General features: G+C 38.1%; 1 protein-coding gene across 1 annotated transcript in view; it reads left to right on the top strand.

Annotated features, from left to right (window-relative positions):
* The window catches only part of plxna1b (plexin A1b), a 108,730-nt gene that overhangs the window by 31,859 nt on the left and 50,255 nt on the right, over positions 1-26,616 (top strand). The window contains exons 3-7 of the mRNA XM_065293889.1: positions 1,769-1,951; positions 17,850-17,987; positions 23,579-23,679; positions 25,105-25,228; positions 25,318-25,471. Of these exons, the coding sequence (XP_065149961.1) occupies positions 1,769-1,951; positions 17,850-17,987; positions 23,579-23,679; positions 25,105-25,228; positions 25,318-25,471 (700 nt within the window). The remainder of the gene's footprint in view (positions 1-1,768; positions 1,952-17,849; positions 17,988-23,578; positions 23,680-25,104; positions 25,229-25,317; positions 25,472-26,616) is intronic.

The following is a 26,616-nucleotide window of genomic DNA, read 5'->3' as shown; positions in this document are numbered from 1 at the left end:
TATAGTCCAGGGCACTTAAGTAATAAATCTACTTCATTGTTTTTCTAAACATAACTGCTCAAAGCTTTTGCCATCTTGATTGTTTGCATTTATGGCTTTGTAGAAGTAACGTCGCCAACTACTGGCCTGCCGCCTGACACACGTATAACCACTTTAATAGTCACTTATGCAAAACCATGTAAACGAAGAAGATCTTTTTGATAGCATTGTCACGTGTATGTCAAATTACTCAAAAACCCAACAGATGGTTCCCCTTTTTTACTACATTGTTGTCATATAACTTCAGCATAGCCTTGGATAGCCATATGTCTGTTTGTGTGTGTTAGGTTCAGTGTTGTGCAGTTGTCTGGTGGAGTTTTGTATTTATTCTGCCCATTACCTCCCCACTGCTGAATTCTTCACACTGTATGAGTTCATATTTCCTGCCAGGCACCATTTACTGAAGATAAAATGAAGTCAGATTTACTCCTCTGCTGCCCAAAGCATTTGTTGTCTGTCTGTCTTTCTTCAGTCACCTTCCTGCTGTGAACAAGAGAAGGCTTCGACATACACACATACATATGCACTCACACGTCTAAAATAAAATAAAATATCTCCCGAAAATTATAACAGGTTTCTTGCAGTAAGTTTTAAACAGGTTTATCAGGTGTTCAATTAGTCTAAATACCAGAATTTCAGGTCATGTGAAATGAATGATTGTTATATTAAAGTAGTATTCTGTTAAAACTAAGCACTATAATTTTTATAGTTTAGTAGGTATTCTGCAGTATGCAGCATTATGGCACACATTTTTTATTTTAGTATGCTCTCTATTTTTAATTTTTGCCATTTGTGTTATTTGTATGCTGCGTTCACAACAGCCGCGGTGGAGGCGTCAAGCGCGAGTGATTTCAATGTTAAGTCAATGTGAAGATGCTGTGACTCGTGTCTGGAGGTCTGGCGGCGCGGTAGACACGATTCCGCCTCAGTTGCGTGAAGGGCGCGAATTGAGCATTGCCGCGGCAAACGTACGTGTTGAAGAATTTGAACTTTGCCGGAAAAACTCGACGCGTTAACCAATCAGGAGCTTGCTCTAGTACTGACATGATTACAGGAAGCGAGCCGAGTCGCAGAAGCCCCTCCCATGACGCGAATTTCTGCGTGAATGTCTCAATGACTAGAAATTCACGCGCGAATGAAGCGAGTAAACTCAAAATGTTCAAGTGGCAAACTTTACGTGGTAGACGCAAATTTGACGCCTCAAACGCGGCTGGTGTGAACCCACGGTTAGGGATATGCATGCATTTATTTTTTTCATGTCGATTAATCCATAGGAATGAAAAACGAGTACTCGATTAGCTGTGGGCGGGGCAATACAAGTTGCGGGCGTATGTGTCATGGTGAAAATAAAATATTTGTATAAAAAAACTCAAATAAAACTTAATTTTGAAGAAAGTATGACGGAACAATGAACACATACTAGATTATTAATGAATTAAATGTTTTTAACAGAAACCTCTTACAGGAAAAGCTGCGTGAAGAAGTGAAACTAAAGGATAAATAAACAAAAACTGAAGTGCTTTCGTTATATGACACACTCTACATAATATTAGGCCTTGATACAACATAAATTTATTATACAATGTGTATCTATCTGCACAAAATGCAAGACTTAAACTAAGTTATGTACCGGACAGAAAGTTTAAAACAAGTTTGAAAAGCCGCCCATCTGACCGAGGCGTTGTGAGGAGTCACTCTTTCTAATTCTTTATGTTTTGCTTTGTTTCAGCCTCTTCAGATTGATGATCATTTCTGCGGGCAGGATTTTAATCAGCCTCTAGGGGGCACTCGCACTATCGAGGGAATCCCGCTCTTTATAGACAAAGATGAAGGAATGACTTCAGTCGCTGCGTATGATTACCGCGGTAACACTGTGGTGTTCGCAGGAACGCGTAATGGAAGGATGAAGAAGGTAAGAAATCACAATTTTATTAAAAACCTTTGTGCTGTATTTGTCCTGTCCTTTTTAACATTTTAAAGTCGTTTTAAGTTGTTTTGGCTGTTGATAATAAAGGATTGTGGGAAACTGTAGGAAATTGTGATTTGTCTTCCTGGGTTATATGTAAGTTGTGGGATTTCGTTAAGTAGTCTACGGTCAATTTTAGCGGTGTGAATGGGATATCTTGTCGACATTCGATATAATATCGATATATCCAGTGATATGATACCTACAAAAATAATGTACTGTTACGATTTTGATACGGTCCGATGGTATATTTAACGATTCATTGTTGTTTAAATAAGACAAATATTTTGACAAAGATACCTACGTGTAGAATTTCAGACTTCAAAATGCGCATTTTCAGTGCATTAATTAATAAATGCGCTTTAGTGAATTACATAGACGGATGTTACGCAAACATGTGGAGAGTATTAAATTAAAATTGATATTTTACCTGTGGCATGGATGCATCGTACCGTTAGATGTTTTTCAATTTATCGATCCATATCGCTGTATTGTTATTTCTCTTTTTTTATCAGAATTCAAAATTTGATTAGTTTTGTGTATGTCGTCTTATAAATAAGAATAAATAAATTAACTATTTAATAATTCACTAAACATTTGGAGGCAACAAGACGCATTTGCCAGAAGTATGCACAGTACACTTGAAAAGCTGACACAGCTTGCTAAACATTGCTTTGTGTTTCTTTAAAAGCTACACCAGACGTTTTGAGGAATTAGATTATTGTGTTAATCTGTTGTCTGTAGTATTTTCTCTGCTGAATTAATCTCCCATAGTAAGTAGCTATTAAATTAATGAATATATATTTGGGATTTATTGGTCGTCCAAGTATTAGAAACAAACTGACAAAGACGATACTGCATGTTTAATGCTTATTGAACTGATATTCATGATTTTGTTGTTGTTTTTTGTTGTTTTTTATACCATTGCACCCCTATTGCAATGTGTTTTTGAATGCACCGAAGGTTGAGCTGTGTGTATTGACTGTGAAAACTCTTTAAATGATGCTCAAAATGTAAAAGGTTGCTCTTTTGTGCCGTTTCGACTGAAGGTGGGAATTGTGAAGGTTGGTGTTATCAACGCTTCATTGTGAGTCTCACAGGAGCAGAAGAAGTTATTGGGGCGTCACATGATGGACTCAGTGAGATGTGAAATGGAGGACAGACTCTGTCCATTCCTAAGAGAGAGAGAAAGAGAGAGGATCTGAATGAAATATCCAGCCGCTCTGGATCAGATGTGTGGAAGTGTCACCGTTCTGTCATTCACAGCTGTGACAGGGCGTCTTAAGGGGTGAATCCCACTAACAGGCGGAGATAATTTGTGGAGAGACAGGACTGTGCATATTTGTTTGTTTCTGTTAGTAAATGTGTTGTGGGCTGGTGGATTGAGTCCAGTCTTAAGTGTGCTGGCCCGGGTCAACCCAGAGTAATCCTGCGGATCTGAAGCGTCTCGGCACGTCTAGCGACCAAAGCCCTGTCTTGAGCTCACTCCGTCTGGACTCAACCACTAGACAGAGTCAGTCTGAACAAATCAACAACAGATGGATGAATGCACACACACACGCATGCACGCAGACGTCTCTGTGTTATAATGTTATTAATTTAAAACCGTGCATATCATTAATTACATAGATCCTTCTGTGAAGTTCAACTTTGAGTTTCAGTGACAGGTGTGTGAGTATGTGTGTGTTTGTTTGTATTAATGTGTGTTTGTTTTATTGTGTGTGTTTTGGTATAAGCGTTTCTCTTTGTGTATTTACAAACAGAACGCTAGCGATAACGATTAATCGCAACTAATCGTTTGCAGAATAAAAGTATGCTTTATGTACCGTATCTTTCGGACTGTAAGTAAAACTATTTTCATAGTTTGGCTGGTCCTTTGACCTATAGTCAGGTGCGACTTACTAAATACTTCATACTCACTAAAATGAACGAAGAGAACACATTACTGTCTACAGCCGTGAGAGTCGGCTATATGCTGCTCCTGTATTTATGTAATTCAATGGATTCAGTGATGTTGAATGACTTCGGGAGCTAGGTGAACTTGATTTGGCTTGTTGTGTTAATTTAGCCTATTTAGCCTCCCACTAGGTATGTTCAATATGCTATTGCTTATCGTTTAAATAACTGTTTGTATTACGTTAACATACGTACACCTATTCTGCCTGCTGTTCTGTGTGCTATTATCTAGTTGAATACTTGACTTTCCAGATTAAATGTCTGTTGTTGGGCTTAGATTTTGTGAAATAATTTTCTTAATAAATGCGACTTATAGTCCACTGCGACTTATATTTGTTTTTTGTCTTCATGATGCATTTTTGACTGATGCGACTTGTACTCCAGAGCGACTTATAGTCCAGAAAATATGTTTATTATACATTTACATGTGTATATACATTCATGAATACTTCATATATAAATACTTATTTTCTTAAAATTATACGTGTGTGTGTGTGTATTTATATGTATATTTCACTATATACTGTGTCATTTCACTTTATTTATTATGACTCAACTTGTATACTTAAATTCTGATTTCTTTGTATGAATTCAATGTTTGGCTTGATGGCTACATCTGGTGGAAATTATATATTTATGCATGCACACGCAGTACACACACGTAGTACACACATATAATGAACATTGTAAACAACATTTCTTATTTTGCAAACAGTTAATTGCGATTAACTTAAGAGCTGCACAACACACAGAAAACATTATTGCTACCGTGATAACCGTATATGCGAATGCGCTATTCATATCACAGAGTTGGGATAACTTAAATGATAGAAACATAAAATAAATTTGTGTGTTGCATGCCTAGATTGGTCTAATTTCGACAATCTTATACTGTTATACTATTGGCTAGACTGCGAGTGCAAATCTGAACCTCAAAACAGAGAGCAGAAAATAAACATGGCAGAAGTAGAGACGAGCAAAATAAACGACAGGGAGGAACTTATGCCTATCAAGAACGTTATGTGTGAAATAGTTATGTTTAGCCTGAGTTAGATTTTATTTCACCAGATGAATATTATGTATTACCTGTTAATTTCATTATGGTAATCGCATATCTAAATTATAAAAAAGCTAATAAAATAGCATTTCTCTAGGGAAATGAAATATCGCAAGAAAATTGTTATTGCAACATTCGAACAGTAGATTTACAGTAGTATTACATATTGCATAATTTTTTAATAAAGTGCAGCCCTAATGCGACCCCAAAACAGAATAGAGGTTTTATCTGATGTTAATCACACATACACAGAGTCACTATCAGATTGCGTTTTATATTTCTACAGTTGCGGTCACCTATCAGCCGTTATTGTCGTGCCTGTGTAATAGCACATGACACTTTAATGATCATGACACTTTAAATATCCCAGAGCCCTCCACTTGTGTTTTAATTTTATGTATGGTCATGTTACTAAATTTATGTGTGGTCGTGTAAATGTTACTGTGAGTCTCACCACAAGCATTTCAAGTCCAGTTTCGCCAGTGTAATTGTGCAAATTACAAATAAATGACTGTGGACTTGTTTTCTAAGGGCAGATGATGTTTTTTCTGGTTTGAATACACATACGTGTATTGTTTATTCTTGATAAAGTCCACATGACTGTGAGAACCGGTTAATATTAAATAAAAGCATCATACAGATATTTCAGTCGCGATGCAAATAATCTGATGTAACCGGACCATTGTCTATAAGCATAAAGTCTCATCCACTTAAACTGTTCAGGATCTGATAGCATAGTTGAAAAGAAACCAGACACTGTTGGCTTTGTGTTGTTTTGGAGCCAATGGATGTAAACCTTGTGTGCTGAATAAAATGAGCCAATCAGAATCAAGCTTTCACATTCTGTTTGTGTGTAAGGTTTCGGTTTATTCGACTGATGTTGTGTGTGAGGTGTCAGTGATCCTGAAAGGTGAATTTAATATGTTGGCTTTTAAGGGCATTAGTGTGTAATGTCACATGAACACACATAAATGAACACACAAGAGTTTATAGTGCACACATTTGTTTAAATTGTAACATCATGACAGAAAAAGAGTTTCTGTGTGTGTGTGTCTGTGTGTTTGTCGTCTGATTTATAGGCAGATGCCACATGGCGATCATATGGATGCTCATGTTAGAACGTTCCCACGGTCGACACACACACACACAAACACACACACACACACACACACACACACACACACACACACACACACACACACACACACACACACACACACACACACACACATCTGACAAAGACCGCTATGTTTCTGTCTTTACACAAACACACACATGCGCTCAAACATGAGGGCAAGCACAATAATGCATCTGTGTGTGTGTTGTACTGTGAAGTGTCAGGATGAGTTTTAAAGACACACGAGCACACGTACACAAACATACATACACACTTCTTTCTCTTTGACCTTTACATGCATTCAGTTCTTCAGTGTGATTGTCGCGTGTGTGTGTTTTTAAATATTCATGATAACACTACTGCTTTTAACACTCACTAACATGCCTCAAGCTTTATAACACACACACACACACACACACACACACACACACACACACACACACACACACACACACACAACAGTATATGTAAGGGTTCACACAAATGTTGTGATGTTATTTTGTCAGAATGAAGATGCCGGATTGGGTGAGAGCTACAGAAGTGCATGAGCAGTAATATTATGCCGCTGTTAATTAGCTGTGTGTGCGTTTGTGTGTGTTTGTGTGTGTGTGTTGTGGGTTTAGAGGGGAAATTCTGCTGCATTAAAGCATTCTGCATGTTATTATACACTTACCAGCTCATGTTTTGTGTGGTGTGTGTGTGTGTCTTGTTGGGCAGATTGTGCTGCAGTCGTACTTTATTCTGTATTACTGTATTTTTCTTGAACAATTTAAAATTGTTCACACGTGCACATACACACAGAAAACGTAAAGTGTAGTGCTTTCTGCTACATCTACAAGAGCATTAGTAATTATTTATCATAGCAGTGTTTAGGAGAACATATAATAGGTAAGTTTGTTCAAATAAGTATGCTAAATATATTTTCCTTAATTGCGCAAAACTGTCACGGTAAAAAAGCTTTAGTGTGCACATGGTTATTTTGGGAATTATGTGCTTCATCGGACCTTTAGGTTCATGGTACATTCACACGGGGTGTAAGCGTTAACTATAGACTGTAAAAAATATAGACGACGTGTCTGCAACGTCACCTTTAGGTTTGTGAAGATCGTTTTTGAAGCCAATAGTAGGCGGAGCCTGCCGTCAGCATCTTGGCTGCGTGCATCACTCGCGGATAACCGACAATGGGTAAAGAGGCGGAAAATGGTGGCCGATTCCAGTGACAGCATTGTCACTCAAGTGGCCACGCCCTTAATTATGCAGAGCTTCAAGGCTTTATATAATTTAAACAGATGAGTTACTAATAAAATTCACCCCCTTGCAGTTGTCATGACGGGCAAAATTAGCTATATAGACCAAAACTCTTTTTGTACGAGACTGTAAGCATATTATTTTCTAATGTAAAGATGGCCATTTTAACATGAGGGTCTATGGGGATTGACTCCCTTTTGAAGCCTCTAGTGGCCAGTCGATGAATTACAGTTTAAGTCACTTCGGTATATTGGCTTCATCAGAGAGCTCGGATGGTTGCCCCTTGGCGTTAAAGCTTGACAGGAGGAGTGTTTGAACCGTGGCCATCAGCCAATCACAGTGGCCGCATGGTCTTGCATAATAATAATAAATGGCTGGCTCTGCACTAGAAAAAGTTGAGAAATGTTCAACTTCTGCCGCGAGCAACATCAATGGATCCACAATTCAGTTTGGCAACGCATGACGTCACCCATTCAATGTACATAAGAAGCATTACCGCTGACGCCCCGTGTAAATGTTGCAGGTGGCGAGAGCGTCAAAGTTTGCGAAAGTAATTCATTTTAAAATTGAGGAGGTCGGCGAGAAGCAGCAGCAAAGCACATCTTGGACGGCAAAATCTTTGAGGAGAGTTGAAATCAGGCCAACTTAATGGTAATGAGCTTTAACGCGGCAATCGCAACCAATCGGTGCATCCCTAGTCGGTACCAATACCAATATAAATTCATGGTTTTCAGTACCAATTTCGGTACCAAAGCAAAACACAAAAACCTGCTACCTAGACAACACACTATTTTATTGATAAAGTTAAACATCAAAATGTGTTCAGTGACCCCGAATCAGTGGTCGTCTTGTTGCATCTATGAAAAGTTTACACTGACAACCTGTCCAACAATACATCAGTTCCAGGTGGATCCGGTTCTGCGGTGGTTCCACTACCCAAGAAAACCTGGTACTGATGTTTTATTTTTTTTGTACTAAAGACCCGGTACTTTTGACTTCTTATTTACATGTATTACATATATTTTTATATGATGCATTTTCTGCTGAAGTGTATCCTGATTTGTTTAATTTTAAACAGCTATATTTGTAATTTTTTACAGTAAATAATTCTGCTTGTGTTTTTGGTCATCACTTAAAGTCCAGTATTAAATCTGGCCCGTGAGCTAATGTGATATAAACAGACAGATGTGTTATCAGTATTACTGCACTCTCAGCTATCGGATGGTTAAACGAATCGAATGTAATTATAATGAATGTGTCTTATGTTACAGGATTAACCCTAATGAAATATTAATGCTGATGTATGCTTGTTACGGAGTCTCTCAGACCAATCAATATCTGAATCTGATGCCAGAACCACAGTCACATAACACCACACACTTTATATTTCACTATGACGTTTGTGTAGTTGTATAGATTATTCATTAATATGCCACAACTGGCTGTGCATTCATCAAATTTTTACTGTTTGTTTTAATTTTGTTTTAATGCTTTTGTCAGGATTGTAATTGTATGTGGCTCAGTCAGATTTTAGGTTGAGTTTATGAAAACCCTCTTGTGTACTTCATGTAGTATGTGAGCAGTACATCACATGAAGGACTGTATAAGTACTCTTTACTCGTTCAAATGCTGTATGCTGGTCTCATTTATAAAGGGTCTCTCTCGGATAGGGACTGATGCTCTCTAAACGCTGTGGAGGAGCACGCTTGTCACTCACTGAATGTTAAATCTATTAGAGCTCAGTGGTCTGTACCGACAGCGGCCCATCAGAGCTCGAACCTTCATCTGATGCTCACGATCACATAAGAGTAAATGTATTCAGTTTAAAAGAGAAGTGGGTGTGTGTGCAGTGTAAAATATTCATTTTAAAGACAGAGATTTAGCAACAGTTCATTGACTCATATAATGTTATTTTTCTGTAGGACACTAGAAGATTGGCTTAACACAACACGCTGTTGGTTTCTTTTAACCAGTCACAGCTCTCTAAATGTTTAAAACAATGCTTTAAAGATGTTTCAGGGCTTTGACAGTAAATAAAAACTTGATTTCAGTTTGTTCCTTCCAATATCGAATTATCTATTTACTCTTCTCTATAGGAACTACTGCTTTGTCCAATATACTGTATACTGTACTGTCCCATAAAGGCAAAAGACCTTAACTCACTCAAGTGTGGATCTGAGAAAAATGACTTTTTGTTCGAATTTGGCAATTAGATGTTTCAGTAATGAAAAAATCTTGAGCTTTTGACTTTGAAGTTACTGTACTCTGCGGTTGTATTGTTTGTAAAAAGTGAGATGTCACACCAAGATAAAAGGCAGCAACTTGCATATTTCAATATTGTTTTGTGGATTGTTTTGGATTAAACAACACAACACGCTGTGCTCTACTGTAATACTCTGTACTCCACTGTGCTCTGCTGTGCTCTGCTCTGCTGTGCTGTGCTCCGCTGTGCTCCGCTGTGCTCTGCTGTGCTCTGCTTTGCTCTACTGTGCTCTGCTGTGCACTACTGTGCTCCACTGTGCTCCACTGTGCTCCTCTGTGCTCCTCTGTGCTCTGCTGTGCTCCCCTGTGCTCCCCTGTGCTCCGCTGTGCTCTGCTTTGCTCCGTTGTGCCTTGCCTGTGCTCTCCCGTGCTCTCCTGTGGTCCCCTGTGGTCCCCTGTGCCCCACTGTGCTCCCCTGTGCTCTACTGTGCTCTGTTGTAATCTACTGAGCTCCACTGTGTTTTACTGAGCTCTGCTGTGCTCTACTGCACTGTTCTTCAACTTTGATCCTCGAGGACCCCCTTCCAGAAAGATTTAGAAATCTACTTATTTAAAAAACCTGAACCAACTCATCAGCCTCCTTCCAGAATGTCTCTCTAACAAGCTAATGAGTTAAATCAGGTGTGTTAATTAAGGAGACATCTAAAACATTCTGGAAGGGGGTCCTTGAGGACCAGGGTTGAAGACCACTGCTATACTGTACTCTGCTGTACTCTACTCTACTGTACTTTACTGTACTCCACTGTACTCAGTTGTTCCCTACTCTACTGTACTCTGCTGTGTGTGTAGTTTAAGCCATTATAGGGACTGCTCCCTCATGCACACACTTGACCTTCTGTGTCATAATTACTGTGTCAGTGCTGTTGTTTAGCTTTGATCGTTGTTCAATGTGTGTATAACTGCAGATGAAGTTGTGTGTGTGTGTGTGTGTGTGTGTGTGTGTGTGTGTGTGTGTGTGTGTCGGGTGAATGGATTTTCAATTGGTCTGCACTTAGCAGAGAAGGGCTTGTAATCGCATGTGGCCTCTCCATCAGGCGAGGTCAGATTCTTCAGAGGCAACACAACACACACAACACACGTGTGCGGTTATTACATTCACCAGCAGCATGTTTGCCAGCTCTTGTTCTACACGTGTCTTAAACATGAATTTCAGCACATGTACTCTATGCAGTCTGATGGTTTCAGAAACATGTTCATTGATATATATTTTCTTGTGGGAGTCAAAGAATTCCCTTTCTTTTAATTCATCACACAGGGAATGGAAAGTCAAGTACATTGCATTGTGGAATACAGTGTGAGATTTCAGAGAATGGAACTTTCTATTCTCACGTGTCTGCTGTCAAACAAAACCGTGATGTCATTGACACTACATGTGCATATTGCACAACAAGAACAAACTTTGTCAGAGGTTTAACTGATGGATATGGATGTGAACACAAACAAACAGTTTAAGATGGCAATAAAGTTCACTCACAGACTAAAATCAGACTTTAATCTAATTTCATTGTACAGAGACCCTGTACACACTCAGATGTGACAGACAGACCTCTGTTTCTCTTTTTTTGAGATAATTAGTTAAAGCGGAAGTGTTTCTCATCCAGCAAAACAATGATAATGATTGAGCTGGAATTACTTTGGGATACCAACCATAAAAACCCACTTAAATCTCAAATAATGACACTGAGCAGATAGAAGTGACAAACTGATATGAATAATCTGATGTATTTTATCTGTATAATTCAATGAAACAGATTGTTATGCTGTCTGTACCGTGTGGATTGATCGAGGGTTATATACAGCAAATACAACCATCTGCTGTTGGATTAGGTTTAAAGCAATACTTCACCCAAGAATGAAAATTTCTCATATAACCCTCATGCATACAAACCTCTGTTTCATTCGTCTGTGTAACACAAAACATTAACAAAAAGCACCAAACTGATAACCTGGCTAACACCAGAACCACATGCTCATTTTCTCATATTTGAGGCGTAGTTTACGAATGCCCAGAGCCGTTTATTTGGTGCTACGAATGTCTATCAAATGCGTCTGTACGTAGCTCATTGCCAATTATACAAGATGATGTATATGTAGAGCGACATGAATTCAAGCTTGACGCACCGTGTGCACCGTACCGAAAAACTGCTTCAGTGTGTCGCATAGACATTGTCATCATTTGAAGATATTTTTGGTTGCTCCGTTTGTAGAGCATTGCAAAATATCATGGTTTTGATTCCCAGTGAACACACACATACTGATAAGAACCTTAATGTATACCACACCACTTTGGATAAAGGTTTCTGCCAAATGTAGACGTATTATACATGATTCAACTTTGATATCCCTACAATCTCTTCTGTTGTGTGCAAATCAGAAATGTGTAGATGGATACCAAAGTTCATGTTTGCATGACTGTACCTTTAATCTTTTGTGTGTGTGTGTGTGTGTGTGTGTGTGTGTGTGTGTGTGTGTGTGTGTGTGTGTGTGTGTGTTTGCTAATGCTAAAAATAAGCCCATTCTCATTAAAGCAGTTAATTAGCTAATATACACTGTTGCCAGGAGACTGATGTGTTATTTAGACTGTATAATCTCCAGTGGACACAATCTAACACGTGTGTGTTTTTATCAGTACGTTTACATCTCATGACAGATATATTCAATTTAATGCAAATGTATTCTTATAGCACTTTTCACAATCGTGCATCATGGCAAAGCAGCTTTACAGTAAATACATTATAGTACCTACAGTATAAATCTTATGAAATTATCCCCACCTGACAGTAGGGACAAACTGACATTGCAGGGTTTATTTTCGGCAATGTATATATAGCGTTAGGAGAAATACTGGGTGACTTCATGAGATGACTTGAGAAGTGTGCGTGTGTGTGTACGCTGGTGGTGTTTGTGTATTCATCAGTAATTGGCCGATCGCTCATCCCATTTCTGCTGTGTAATTGTTGCGGATGCGAGCTAGTGATCAATCACCGATCGCGTGTATTAACTGTGATATCCTGCTGCGCTCCAGCTAATCATTTTGATTGATCGGTTCATCGCCTGTGTTCTGCAGATATCAGCAACTCTGTCTGACACAAAACCACTTAACACTTCTGAGAGATTACCATAGCAACCTGTTGCTCCATCTCTAACACACACACGCAAAACACACTATCTACACAGACATACACCTGTCAATCAAACATGTGCGTATGCAAACACAGAAATAACTTGAGATTTTGCTGTCAGTGGCATCTGAAGGACTGAAAGATAATAAACATGATTCACTGGTAAACACAATGACAATACACAACACTCACGAATATTGTATATCTGTAATCAAGTTTAGTCTTAGCTTGTTGTACTGAATACACGTTTTGGATTATTTGTGAAGGATTCATACTGAGTGTTACTGCAGTTTTTGGCTGAATCTTATGAGGAAATATCTTTAGGAGCTTAAGTCACACAAAAGTTTACAATAAAGTTTTAACTCCCTTGGTTTGTAGATCATATCAAGTGTGTTCATAACTGTTGATATGATCATTTTTAGGGCTGTCACAATGATTAAATAATCGTCTCATTGCTATTGTTTGACCTCATCGTGATGATTTCAGATCACCGCAATGATTGCACATCTCTTTAAAAAACACAAGGGGGAGCTGGAGCGCCTGTATAAGCGGGACAGTATCAGATGTCTTCTAGCAGATTTTTCAGACATTTTATTGTGTTTATTTCTTATGAAAAAAATAATCAGTTTTTGAAAGCTATATTTGTGTAAAAAATTATTTCATGAACAAAAAAAATGTAGGAGAATTAAATGTCAAAGCAATAAAACAGACAATTAATCGTCACAATTTATTAGACAATTAACTGTCAGTCAAATTTCATAACCGTGACAGCCCCAATCATCATTACCATGACTATTTAAGTTTATTTTTCTTTCATTTTTGTGTATTTGATTAGACTGTGGAGCATCAGTGATGCTTCAGTGGTCAGTTTGTGATGGTGGCGCTTGACCAGCCTGATCTTACGAGAATTCCTACGTATTTTACCAGTTGGCTAATTTATATTAATTTGTGCAGAGTTAATCGTACAAAAACATACTATTATTATAAAAAACAATTATTAAACCCCGACCCTAACCCCAACATCATGGGCAAAATTAAATTGTACAAAGATGTACGAATGTGGTGGTACGAATAAGCTGACTTATTGCCACGAGATAGCGTTGACTTGACAGCATGCACAGGTCAAGAAAAGCTTTATTTTCATTTCCACAATAGCGGTGCAGTACATAGTGAATTGAGACAAAGTTTCAAAGTACATTTTTAGCCTAGCCACATGACTATATCTAGTATCAAAATGCATAAAATAACCACAACATGGCTCTAATTACAGAAGTGAATAATTGTAAATATCTTGTGAAGAACGCTCGAGGAGAAGATCTGCTGACGTACAGTTTATTGAATGAACGTCGGTCTGTGTGTAATGAGTTGCATTAAATTTCTGACAATACTTAAAAGTTGTTTGACTGTCAAAACTCATCTCAGCTGGCTGTCTGGCCAGCAAAACATATTTTCTACTTTTTAACTGCAATCTGATCAATGCATCAGCAAGTGCAAAGACTGAACCTTATTTGCTCTCACTGAAATGATCTTCACTTCCTTTATGACTTAAAGAACTTCCTTCCACACGCCCCGGGCACACACACACACACACACACACACACACACACACACACACACACACACACACACACAATGACACCATCTGATCGATACACACATCACGTGTAATTGGCAGCGTTTGCGTACTGTTGCGGTCTGCTCAGATGAACTTTTAAACTGTCTCCCTTTCCTCTGGATTACATTTCACACAGACACACACACGCGCGCTGCCTCCGGGGGTCGATGCCCTCTGTGTTACCGTGGCAACAGGCCAGAGCGCAGCTGCAGCATCTGTTTCCCACCTGGTTGCCTGGCGACCACCCAGCTGTCAGCATGCTGATGCCACATGCCACTGCTGAGGGTGTGTGTGTGTATGTGTGTTTGTATGTACAGTGTCTTGTGAGCAGGACCCTGCTAGTTAAAAATGCTCATAAATGTCCCAGACGATGTCTTTAAATCTAACAATGTGCTCGGGCTGTGGTGGTTTACTTTAGGGGTTTGCTGAGGAGGACATAAAATATCATTAGTCTGATATAAAAACAATAAAGGTCCAGGAATCGTCCTTACTAATAAAGTAAAACAAATGTGTTTGTGTGTATGTGACTGTAGGGTTTTAGAGACTCCAGCATTGTTTGTGTCTGGGTGGGCACTGCAGTATTGTCATGGGACGGGAAGAGGAAAATCTGGATGTTTAATTATTTCTGCCAGTGATTTTAGGCGTCAGTGGTTTGGTAATCGGCCGTTATTCCCAAAGGAAAAGCTCGGTTTTCTGCTGCTCGTAGATTAAAGATTACATCTCACTGTCGGAAAGATAATACACTGAAAACTTTTGGGTTTTTTTTATGTGAAACTAATTATAAAGACCAGAAAATTTTTCTTTTTAATTTTGGGAACGTCCAAGAAAGGAGGTCTTATTTTATACAACACTAACACACATACACACACACTTCCTCTGTTTATTTGTGTCTCCAGTATGTGTCATCCATTGTGTTTAAAGAGGGAAGCTCCCACAGTTTTACATGCCCCTTCAATACATTTGTATATTTATGTATAACAGAAAGACATTAGATTATATTTCACATAGTAAATGTCACACTTTACATGTAAAATAAAGAGTACAGTCAGTGGTGTTTGCATTTTCATGGTTGTATTTTTCCCGTCACTGAAACGTGTGCACATGATCATCTATTTAAAGCATCATATTTGTGTTCAGACATCTCATAAACATCTTAGAAAGCAGATTAAAACCCATAAACGCTAGGAAGACATCTTCATGTCGGCTTAACATCTGCAAAAGGTGTTTGCGATATTAAAACATCCAGATGAAAGCGCGTATATCAAATAGATGGTTCGGCGAGGTTACATCTGCTATATTTGCATCTCTTTCCGTGTAATGGAAACAGTAGCAATAAAACTCAATTTGACTTGTGTAAGCTGGCTGTACGTAAGTGATTTTAAGATAAAATATGAGTATATTATCAGGCCGGGTGCATTATAGATACTCTATACTCATCTGGTGTTAGCTGAAGCATATAAACGTGTTCGCAGGAGAGAGATTATTCCTCCACAGTCTGAGATGTTGCTCAGCTAATGGTCCACGTTTATTGGGAGCAATAGAGGTGATGGATCTGTTCAACATGAAAGAACAGCAGACGCCTTCTCGCTGGATCATATTTACATAAGTAATATACAGTACATGCTATCCCCCGCGTCTCAATACTAATATAAGCTCGCAGAAGATCTGCAGGATACAACTCTATATCTAAAAATGTCATGTAAAGGAATTGTTCGCTCAAAGTTGCATTTATTGTTTACTACCTAACAACTTATTGACTTGTAAAGGCATTCCAGATATAAAGATGCATTGCAAAAGCAGTGCAAAAGTAATGGGTTCGAAGTCGAACAACGTGTACCTTGTAATGCAGAGCAAGTTGCTTTGGATAAAACTATCTGCCAAATGCATAAATGTACAACCTTTGTTAAATTCAAATTCAAGGACTTTCCAGGTCCAATACCCTCAAATTCAAGGACGAAATGTTGGGACACATTTCAAGTGAGAGCAAGGTTACATTGTGTTATATTTTAAGATACATTGTTACAGTTCCATTTCGAGGGAACTCGCGCTGCTTCACTGCGGTGACACTTTGGGGACGCCTCCAGGGGTAAGTGCGTCTGAATGTGTATATCAAATTCAACCAATAGTGAGGCTTAATGACAAAGACAGGAGCCGTTTCTCAAAACCAAGTACGCCGAACTCGGACTTGTTTCCTTCGTAGTTCGAACTTGCAAGTTCAGACTCGGAAGAGCGAACTCCTGACGCGAAATGCATTCTGGGAAACTTCGCTGTCATAAGTCCACACAAGTCTCCTCTGATGCATCCTCGATAAAATGGGCGGATCAAGAACACATCCGGGGATTTTATGTGAACTTGGGCTTGTTGCGAACTTTGAATTGGAACAGTACTTGGGCCGCGACTGATGACGTTTCACAAGTCCACAAGAACACAAGTACAGACAAGAACGCATATTGAGAAACGGCTAGGGTGACGCAGGAGCCAGGAAGTATATCGCTATCTGAAATATTGCCAAAGACGGCGTTACAGGGACGCAGGAAGTATGGCAAGGGAGACGCAGCGTCTCGTTCCCTTCTCAGTGAACAACAGTTACATACGTAACCTAAGACGTTTTCATGTGTCAAACACAACTATGCAAAAAAGCATTTTGGTATAAATCAACATTCACATACAGAAGATAAAAGCATTTAAAGTGAACAGTTTAGCACTCTTAAAAAGGTGAATTTTTATGATATTATCCCACACTATACAGGGAATAAGATGTTTTTTTTCCAGAAAAGTTCTTGCATAAAATAGATTCAAGCACTTTTAATGACCTGTATCTATGAATGTATATTTTCAAAAACTTCCCAGGGCCTTGAATTATTTCCACCCAAATTCACAAACTTTCAAGGATTTCAAGGACCCGTGGGAACCCTGAATGTAAATATAAAGATTCTCAGCAAAAACATTTTTTAAATGGCTTACGAAAATCAACCATGGCTTTACTATAGTTAAAAAAAAACATGATTACTATCCTATAACTTTGGCCACAAGAAAAACATGCTTGTGCATATATTAAATCAAAATGGCAAAAAACATGTTTAATTTTCACATGGGTGTCTCCTTGGTCATAATAATCGTATGAGGTACTTTTCTGGCAGCTATTATGTCAAGGGTTTGTGTTTTTGATAAGTTGTGTGTTTGCTGTCAGTGTAATGGTGTGTCTGTCTTCACGTGTTATTGAATTAGTGGCTAATGTGTCTGGATCCTTTGGTAGACGTACACGAGTTTGATCCTGGTCGAGGGTTTTTCTCTTGAGAGAGGATGATTTTATTCTGAACGATTAGCGTTGGTCCTCCTGACACAGTCAGATGTTATTACTGTGATGATGAGAAGCGCTTGGCTTCATGTCTGTGTTTGATCGTTCTGCTTTGTTATGTGATATTAATGAGATGTTAATGGTCTCGTGTTGACTCTTGTTTTGTCAGATTCTGATTAATTCGGTGAGTCCGTCCAGACCGGCGCTGCTTTACGAGAGCCTTCCCGTGAGCGAGGGATCTCCGGTTCTCCGTGACATGATCTTCAGTCCAGACCTGCAGTTTATCTACACGCTGACAGACAAACAGGTGAGCGCACAAAAAAACATACATGACTATCCGTTTTAAGAAGTCCCACTTAAAAAAAAGACAAAACCTCTGAAACTTTGGGCTGGTTGATCTAGATTGAGCTGTGGTGAAATACATCTTTTTGGTCTCGTTTTGCCACCTTTTCTCCATCTGTGTAATATTTCTTCTTCTTTAAGGATCTGTGTATAATTTATCAGCTGTTAAAACACTTTCAGCAGGATCTATAGGTAAACCGCTGGTCATCTTAAGGAATGTAAACATTGCCAGTCTGTGATATAACCCGAGGAGCCTGACGTGTGAACTTCTGACTCCAACAGCTGCCGTGTTATTTTTATGGGTCTCTATGTTCACCTCAGAGGAAGATGAAAAGAGCAAATAGTCAAAAGTTTTGCAAAATTAGCCAAAAATAATTTGTGCAATAGTGTTTTGTTCGTAATGCTAGTGTCTCAAATATCACATGTTTTAAAGGAATAGTTCACCCCAAAATAAAAAAAATGTCATTTCCTAACACTCAAGTTGTTTTAAACTTGTATACATTTTTGCTGAACACAAAGGAAGATATTTGTAATCTAGCAGGAAACTAGAGCACCATTGACTTCTATAGTAGGAAAAGAAAATACTATGGAAGTCAATGGTGCTTTTGCTTTCATTATGGGGTGAACTATCACTTTTAGGATTTTACATCTTCAATACATTATCATTACCTTTTCTTTAACATCTGATGTCTTTATTAGGGGTCAAGCACCGAAGGTGCTGAGACACCTATTGTAATTGTTAGTATTATTATTATTATTATTATTATTATTCTGCTTCTTCTTCTTCTTCTTAGCCATAGGCGTCTATGGCAGCCCTATGAACCGTACATAGGAAAATGATGAAATTTGGCACAGTTGTAGTGGTGGTCTTAAAAAGTCATGTGACCAAAAATGGAGTCTCTAGTACTAACTCTATAGCGCCACCAGCAGTGCAAAAATTCAATGTTCAAAGGGTTATAACTTCTGATCCGGTTGATCTATGAAAATTCTACTTAGTACACGTGATTGCTCTCCTCATGTTTGTTGCTTTTAATACCTTACAGTAAAACTCCACCCATTACAGTAGCGGCCATTTTGAAATATACAGTATTCCATTTTTTCGCTACTCCTCCTTCAAATGTTGTTCAATTCTTATGAGATTTGGCACAGATGATCTTTGGAGTAAGCCGCATAGAAATGACTGAACAGAATTTTGATATTTATCTTTGTTCAAAAGTAATAAATGCGCAAACTTAACGAGGTTGACGCAAAAATGGTTCTGAAGCTGTAGCTCAGTCATTCTTTGATCAATTGAAATGAAATTTGGTACACTTCATGTGGACCATGAACTTGGGGTCCATGCCAAATTTGGTGACAGCGCCACCTATGGGTCATGAGATAATAAAATAGGCTATTTTTGCCCATAACTTCTGAACTGTTTGTCAGAAAATTATGATCTTGATGTCTATGGATTCCTTACCTCATGCCGCATCTGTCGATATGTATTATGCCGGGTTTGACCACACACATCTGTCCGACATTTTGAAATTTGTCATAAATTTTTATATCTTTTGAACTATTGGACATATCCGTGCAAAAATCAGTAGGGAGATTCAGCATGATGTCTTGAAGGTACCTTGGAAGTCAGAGTATAGCGCCACCTAGGGGTTATAAACTATAACAGTTCTTATGGAACTGCGTATAACTTCTGAATACTTTGTCTGATATTAATTTCTTTGTGAAATTGTATTCACTGGTTTATGCCGATTGCAACGATACCTCGTTTGTCATTTTCCAACATTCTGTTCATGTGTTATTGTAAAGCATATGGTAGATGATTTTTTGGCTACTCTTTTTACAAATTTTGTTTATTTTATGCCAGGTACTGCTCGTACAATGTTTGGAGCAATCCGCACAGAAATGACTGAACAGATTTTTGATATTCTGTTTTCTTTTTCTTAGAAATACCACTCCAAAGTTGACCGTGCCTGTGACGTTGTCTATTTGTCATAGTAAATTAATGTGACTGTATATTACATTGTATAGCATTACTATACAGAATGATCTTCTTGTCTTCAATCTCACTTGAGCTTTTTGATTCTCATATACATTGTATTTCTGTTAGTTCTGCTCTGCACTGTCAGTTCTGCATCTGTGTTGATTGGCATATGTCAATCCTTGCAGCACCTAAGCTGTTTTTTGCTGCCCTTTGAGCTGTGTTAACTGAGTTGCGCATCTGGTTGACCACATGCCATGAGATTCTGAGGTCATGGGTTTGAATCCCATGGGCTGTGATATTTTGTCTTAACTGTTTTCTCACTTAAGTTTTGTGATTTTCATACTATACATTGTATTTCAGTTATTTGTGCTCTCTGTTGTCATTTCTGCACGTTTGGTAATTGCTGGATATTAATGTTTACAGCTCTAAATCTCTATTCTATAGCTTGGACACACCAACTCAGTGGTTTAATCGTTTACTCAGTGGCGCATGCGGTTAGTGCGTTGCTTTGGGAACCTGAGGTCATGGGTTCGAATCCCAGCTCTTACTTTCACTTATTGAGATTTCCTTTTGTGTTCCCTTTAACACGTTCTTCTCGACCTGTCTGGTTTTCCACACGTGTTATATTTTTGCCATCTTTACTGTTGTTGCTCCGCACTGCAGTGGTTCTGCTCTGCATTTGCTTTGCTTCGGGTTCGGGCTCTGTATTGCGCGCTTTCTGCGCTTTGCGCATTTGCTGCGTCGTGCCGTTTTTGCTGTGCTTTGGGTGCTCATTGCGCTGAAGGTGCTTGACCCCGTATCGCTGCTTGCAGCTATATTTCACATTATTTCTTTAATTTTATTTCTTGTGTAAGTTGTATTCCTTTGCTATTTGTCTCTGAATAATAAAATGCTCAAGGTCTGAGAACAGCAGAAAGAATTGACAGAGCGATTCAACTTGAGCTCCCTTTTTTTAGCATTTAATTAAAAAGTGTCTGTGTGCCCACCCCGTCTGCTGAGTGCCCACCCCGTCTGCTGAGCCTCGGGCGATCGGGCGACCCTAAAACCCAGAACTCCCCAGATAAAATCCAGCTGAGACTCGTCCGTGTTTGATCTCACAATTGTAGTGTACATGATGATTAAATTTTAGGGTAGCTCTCTCATGAAAAGCATTTGATGCATGATCTACACAGAACAGAGGTCATTTACACACAGAAATGTTAAAGGTACAGTACCAGGGTCAGAGAAGGGGGTGTTGATGGCCATGAATCACTTAATGAAGTGTTTTGTGTATCTACTGTGCTTGTGTGAGGATGAAGAGGTTATCTTGAAGAAGAGCGTGTTTAAGCTCCTCGATTTTGACGTCTTAACCTTTTTGTTCTTTCTAATCAAATCATTGATCATTCAGAGCAAAGTTAATCCCATAATCCCTCATATCAGCATCATTCAGTCCAGCTTCACTTACTTATTGTATGTGTGAAGTCTGTATTAAATATTCTTTATTGATTGAAATATATTTAAATGCTAAAGCTGAATTCACAATTATTTTTATGTAATGTTCTTACATGGTTTTTTTCCTTTTTAATGGTCATTTTAATGTAAGATGGAAAGGCATGTCTAGTTTAATGTAATGTCAATTATACATAATATTAATTAATATATACAATTTTATTAATTATATTTTTTCTATCAGGAAAATATAATTAACAACAATATATATATATATATATATATATATATATATATATATATATATATATATATATATATATATATATATATATATATATATATATATATATATATATATATATATATATATATATATATATATATATATATATATATATATATATATATATATTCTACTCTATAATATTATATATTTAATAATTTTTCCATTTTCTTAGTTTTTTTTCTTTGTCTCTTATATAAAGCTTATAAAAAGATTTCCTCAACCCTTAATTTTTTTTAAACGTGTATGCATTTTTTTGTCCTGCTGAACACAAAGGAAGATATTTGTAATCAAGCAGGAAACAGGAGCACCATTGACTTTCATAGTAGGAAAAGAAAATACTATGGAAGTCAATGGTGCTTTAGAACTGTTTGGTTTGTTACAAACATTGCTTTCATTTGTGGGTGAACTATCACTTAAAGGATTTAACATATTCTTTACATATTAAATTATCATTAATTTTGCATTACATTTTAAAAAAGCTATATTAAAAAAATTTGACTTTAGTTTGACTCAAAGCTTCTGAGTTTAACAACAAAAGATATTGGATGTTATTGTTTTTTCTCCCTTCCTACTGAAAAGACCTGCTGTAAGCTGATTGGCTGGTTTTAGTTGGTGTCCCAGCCTGGTTTTAACTGGATAAGCTGGTGTAGCAGGCTGGTTTTAGATGGGTTTTGATCAGATAGGAAGCTTGGCTATGTGGTTGGCTGGTCTTTGCTGGTTTAAGATGGTCCTCCAAGCCTGGCAAACCAGCTTAAAAATTGGCCAAAACTCTTCTTAAAAACCAGTTTAACCAGCTAAAACTAGGCTTGGGAGACCAACCAACCAATCATCTTAGGTTAGTTATAGCTGGTCTTTTCAGTAGGGCTGTTACAATTTAAAACTTTCATTTGGCTATTCTGACTACTACACATGATTTTATGGTTAGTTGCATTTTATTATTTGTGTTTCTCATTTTCGTCCCTATTGGCTGTGACTCACAGATAGTGAACATCGTTCTTGTGTTTCACATTGCGTTAAATTTGATTGACAGTTCAAACCTCAGGCGTTGAATGATGTTTTTTCCTCTTAATCGCTGGAGTTGGAGTGTGTGTTTATTTTAACACAGTCTCTCTCACACACACACACACACACACACACACACACACACACACACACACACACACACACACACACACACACACACACACACACACACAGTTATCAGGTGGTGGTTTGTGATACATGTCATTCATCTTGACTTTATTTGTGTTTGTTATGGCTGCGGGCTGCCGTTTAAAACTGAATATCAGATAAATGCTTCAGCGAGAGCTCACATATACTCTGTGTGTGTGTGTGTGTGTTAAAGAGTGTAGCGCTATGAGATATTAAATGGACCAATATTAATACTAAACATTAAATTATGTTTTTATAACTGCATGATTTATCTAACAGTTTACATACACATGCACACACACACACACACGCACACACGCACACGCACACGCACACACACACACACACACACACACACACACACACACATATGGTGAATGTATTTCAGAGCGTGTTAAAATCATCATGTATGCTAAACACACACACACATACACCTGAATCTTTAATCTTCACAATCTCTCCATCTGTTCTTCATATCGCTCTCTCTCTCTTTCTTTCTCTCTCACTTCCTGTCAATCAAACGTTGATCTCCGTGGTAACTGTCAGATGGCACAGCATGTGATAATGTGGTTCGGTGCTGGTCGTATGCGGGCACACACACACGTCACATTGTGTTTTACACGCTCCAGTGCACATTTACATCACAGATGTGTGACATTACTGCATCATGTCTCTTCTGTATGTGTGATAATGTGTGTGTTTATCTCAGGTCACGCGTGTACCGGTGGAGAGCTGCGCTCAATACTCAACATGTACTGATTGTTTGAGCTCCAGAGATCCTCACTGCGGATGGTGTGTCCTTCACAACATGTAAGAGAACACGCAAACATTTTTGTGACAAAACATTTTATATTCATTTTAGTAAACACAACTTATAACTGTTTTGAAGCCGGACGTCTTCGTAACGTCCACATGTTTCTATTTGACGAATAATTTCAAAGAGCTGAATGCAATGTCTGCATGCGTGTTCGGTGTGGAAAATTCATTAAAATTCACACAAGTGGGTCATTGACTAATTTCTCTGACTTGACTCGTGGGAGAAATATTAGCAGGATTTCACTATAGAGATGAACTCTGGGTTAAAAATAATTAAAACAATCCCATCATCATCCCATCTTCTGCAATAACTCATCTTGTACTTCTTCTTAAAGATTAAGAGCTCAGCTTTAACTCCATGTATAAATTTACCCTTTGGGAATTTGTGAAGTTTGTCTGGTTTAATGTTGTACAGATTGTTTGTCTGTTGTATATTAACAAATCCATTAGTGTTATTAAGCTCAGGATTGTGATAATGGCAGTAAACTCATCTTCTCATTGAAAATTTGTTTTTTACCAAACATTTAGGATAAACTCTGTCACATTTCCCAGATTTACAACTAATAAACTGTTTTGCTAAGAGCATTAATTGTTTTTTCAATTAAAGACTCACTACAAACCCATTTTACTTTAAATCTAAGAGTTTGTTTTGGAGGAACTTTTCTGACAATTGATGTCCTCCATTAAAACACAACTCGGTCCTCATGAAATCAAAATTGACAAATCTTATTTTCTAATGAATATTGCAGTGTTCATTATAAATAATTTATCCATGTGGGTCATTATTTTTTGTAATAATTCATGTGCTCTCTTGTGGCGATCGTTCTCTGATGACATCAGCTAGACAGTTTGGGCGGAGCATCTGTTAACCCCGCCCCTTCCAACTATCATCAGCCTGCTGCGACTCGTTACATTTCTGAATGAAACGCCTGCTCTTCTATATCTAATCTATTCACAGTTGAAAACATAAGCCACGCCCACTCTTAGATGTAAGCATAAGCCACGCCCACTTTTAGATGTAAACATGAGCCACGGCCACTATTTTTCCTTGTGTTATATTCCATTTTACTTGGAAATGCGTCACAATATGGAAGTAAAGTCGATTTTGACGACTTGTTCACGGGGACTTTAAAGTCAGAGTAAATTTGAAATGTAATTTATTCACATACATGGTTTTAATTGTGCATGATTCTTTTTGTAATATTTGTGATCAAAGCGTAGCAACATTTGTCCGAATATTTCTCATACATTCTAGTATGTAGCGGCGTCCACATTTCGTTAGGATTTTCAAGGGGTTCATGTTTTGTTAATGTCGAATGTCTTGTTTTCACACACAAATGCCTAAGCAGAATTGGTTATATTATTTATAAAGAGACATTCTGTGCAGGTTTTGATTGTGTTTTATGTGTCTGTCTGCAGTTGTTCACGCCGTGATCGTTGTGAGAGGGCAGATGAACCTCAGCGATTCGCCTCCAGAGTCGATCAGTGTGTAGATCTGACCGTCCAACCAAACAACATATCTGTCACCATGGCTGAAGTCCAGGTGAGTTTGACAGACGTGTTGTAAGAGACGAAATATTGAGATGTGAGCCAGACTTTTCATTTGATCTGTTTTCTCCATCGGTCTTCCAGCTGGTTCTTCAGGCCCGGAACGTTCCGGATCTTTCCGCAGGAGTTGACTGCTCCTTCGAGGATTACACTGAGACCGAAGGAATGATACATGGATCAAACATCTACTGCCAGTCGCCATCAGCAAAAGAACTTCTCACGATCACACACCAACAGAGTAAGTATGCACATGTGTGTTTGTTTATATACTCAATGCTCAGCTGAGTTTAGTTTATATTAATGATAGATTTAGGATGGATTCTACATCATATGATTCAGTCAGTGATTTTTATTATTTTATTTGGATTAGGATTAATGTTTTATATAGGGTTCAGTGAGTCTTATCCGGTGTACACACCAAACACGAAGCATCGTGGTCCTAGCTCTAGATTACTTGCGCGATATAACTTTGTGTCATTTACATTTTTAGCTTGAGTTGAATATTTTCAACTTGCATGAAGACGCATTTGAGACTAATATCGCTTGTTTTCATGGCAAGTGCGCTGTCCAATTCGTGTTCCCCCAATTTGCATTTTCCCTTGCATCTAGTCGCGTCTATTCTCGTCTATTTGCGTTGAAGTTGTATGTTATCTACCCACGCAAATCATTGAAATAATGTTTGGTGTGTATACGCCCCATTAGGTTATTTTTACACGACAGCGATTTAGTAAAAAGCTGAATTTTTTTGCATTTAAAAAATTTTTCCGTACATGAAACGACATTTTAAGAAATATCCTCTTTTACACTGATCTGCGAAGATGACTATATACGCTTTTTTGTGGATAGTTTTATGCTTGTGTATGCACCAAACGCGAAGCATCGTGGTCCTAGCTCTAGATTACTTGTGGGATTTAACTTTGTGTCATGCGATTTTGTTATTTTTTTTATTTTTTTGCTTGAGTTGAATATTGTCAACTTGCGCTAAAATGCATTTGAGACGAATAGCGCTCGTTTTTGTGGCAATCGCGCTGCCCAATTTATGCTATCCAATTTGCATTGCCCCGCGCGTTATTTTTTTATTCGAGTTGAATATTTTCAACTTGCACTAAGATGCGTTTGAGACGAATAGTGCTTGTTTTTGTGGCGATCGCGCTGCCCAATTCGCCCTACCCAATTACAAGAACGCGATTTAGTAAAAAACTGAAACGATTTCCTTTCATGTTTTTTAAAAATGTTACGTACTTGAAACAACGCTGTAAGAAATATCCGCTTTTACACTGATCTGCGAAGATGACTATATATGCTTTTTTGTGGATAGTTTTGTGCTTGTGTACGCACCAAACGCAAAGCATCGTGGTCCTAGCTCTAGATTACTTGTGGGAT

The sequence above is a fragment of the Paramisgurnus dabryanus genome, chromosome 7 (assembly GCF_030506205.2).
Source record: "Paramisgurnus dabryanus chromosome 7, PD_genome_1.1, whole genome shotgun sequence".
NCBI classification, from domain to species: domain Eukaryota; kingdom Metazoa; phylum Chordata; class Actinopteri; order Cypriniformes; family Cobitidae; genus Paramisgurnus; species Paramisgurnus dabryanus.
The sequence above is the reverse complement of the archived record's forward strand: the minus strand, read 5'-3'. Positions and strand labels throughout refer to the sequence as shown.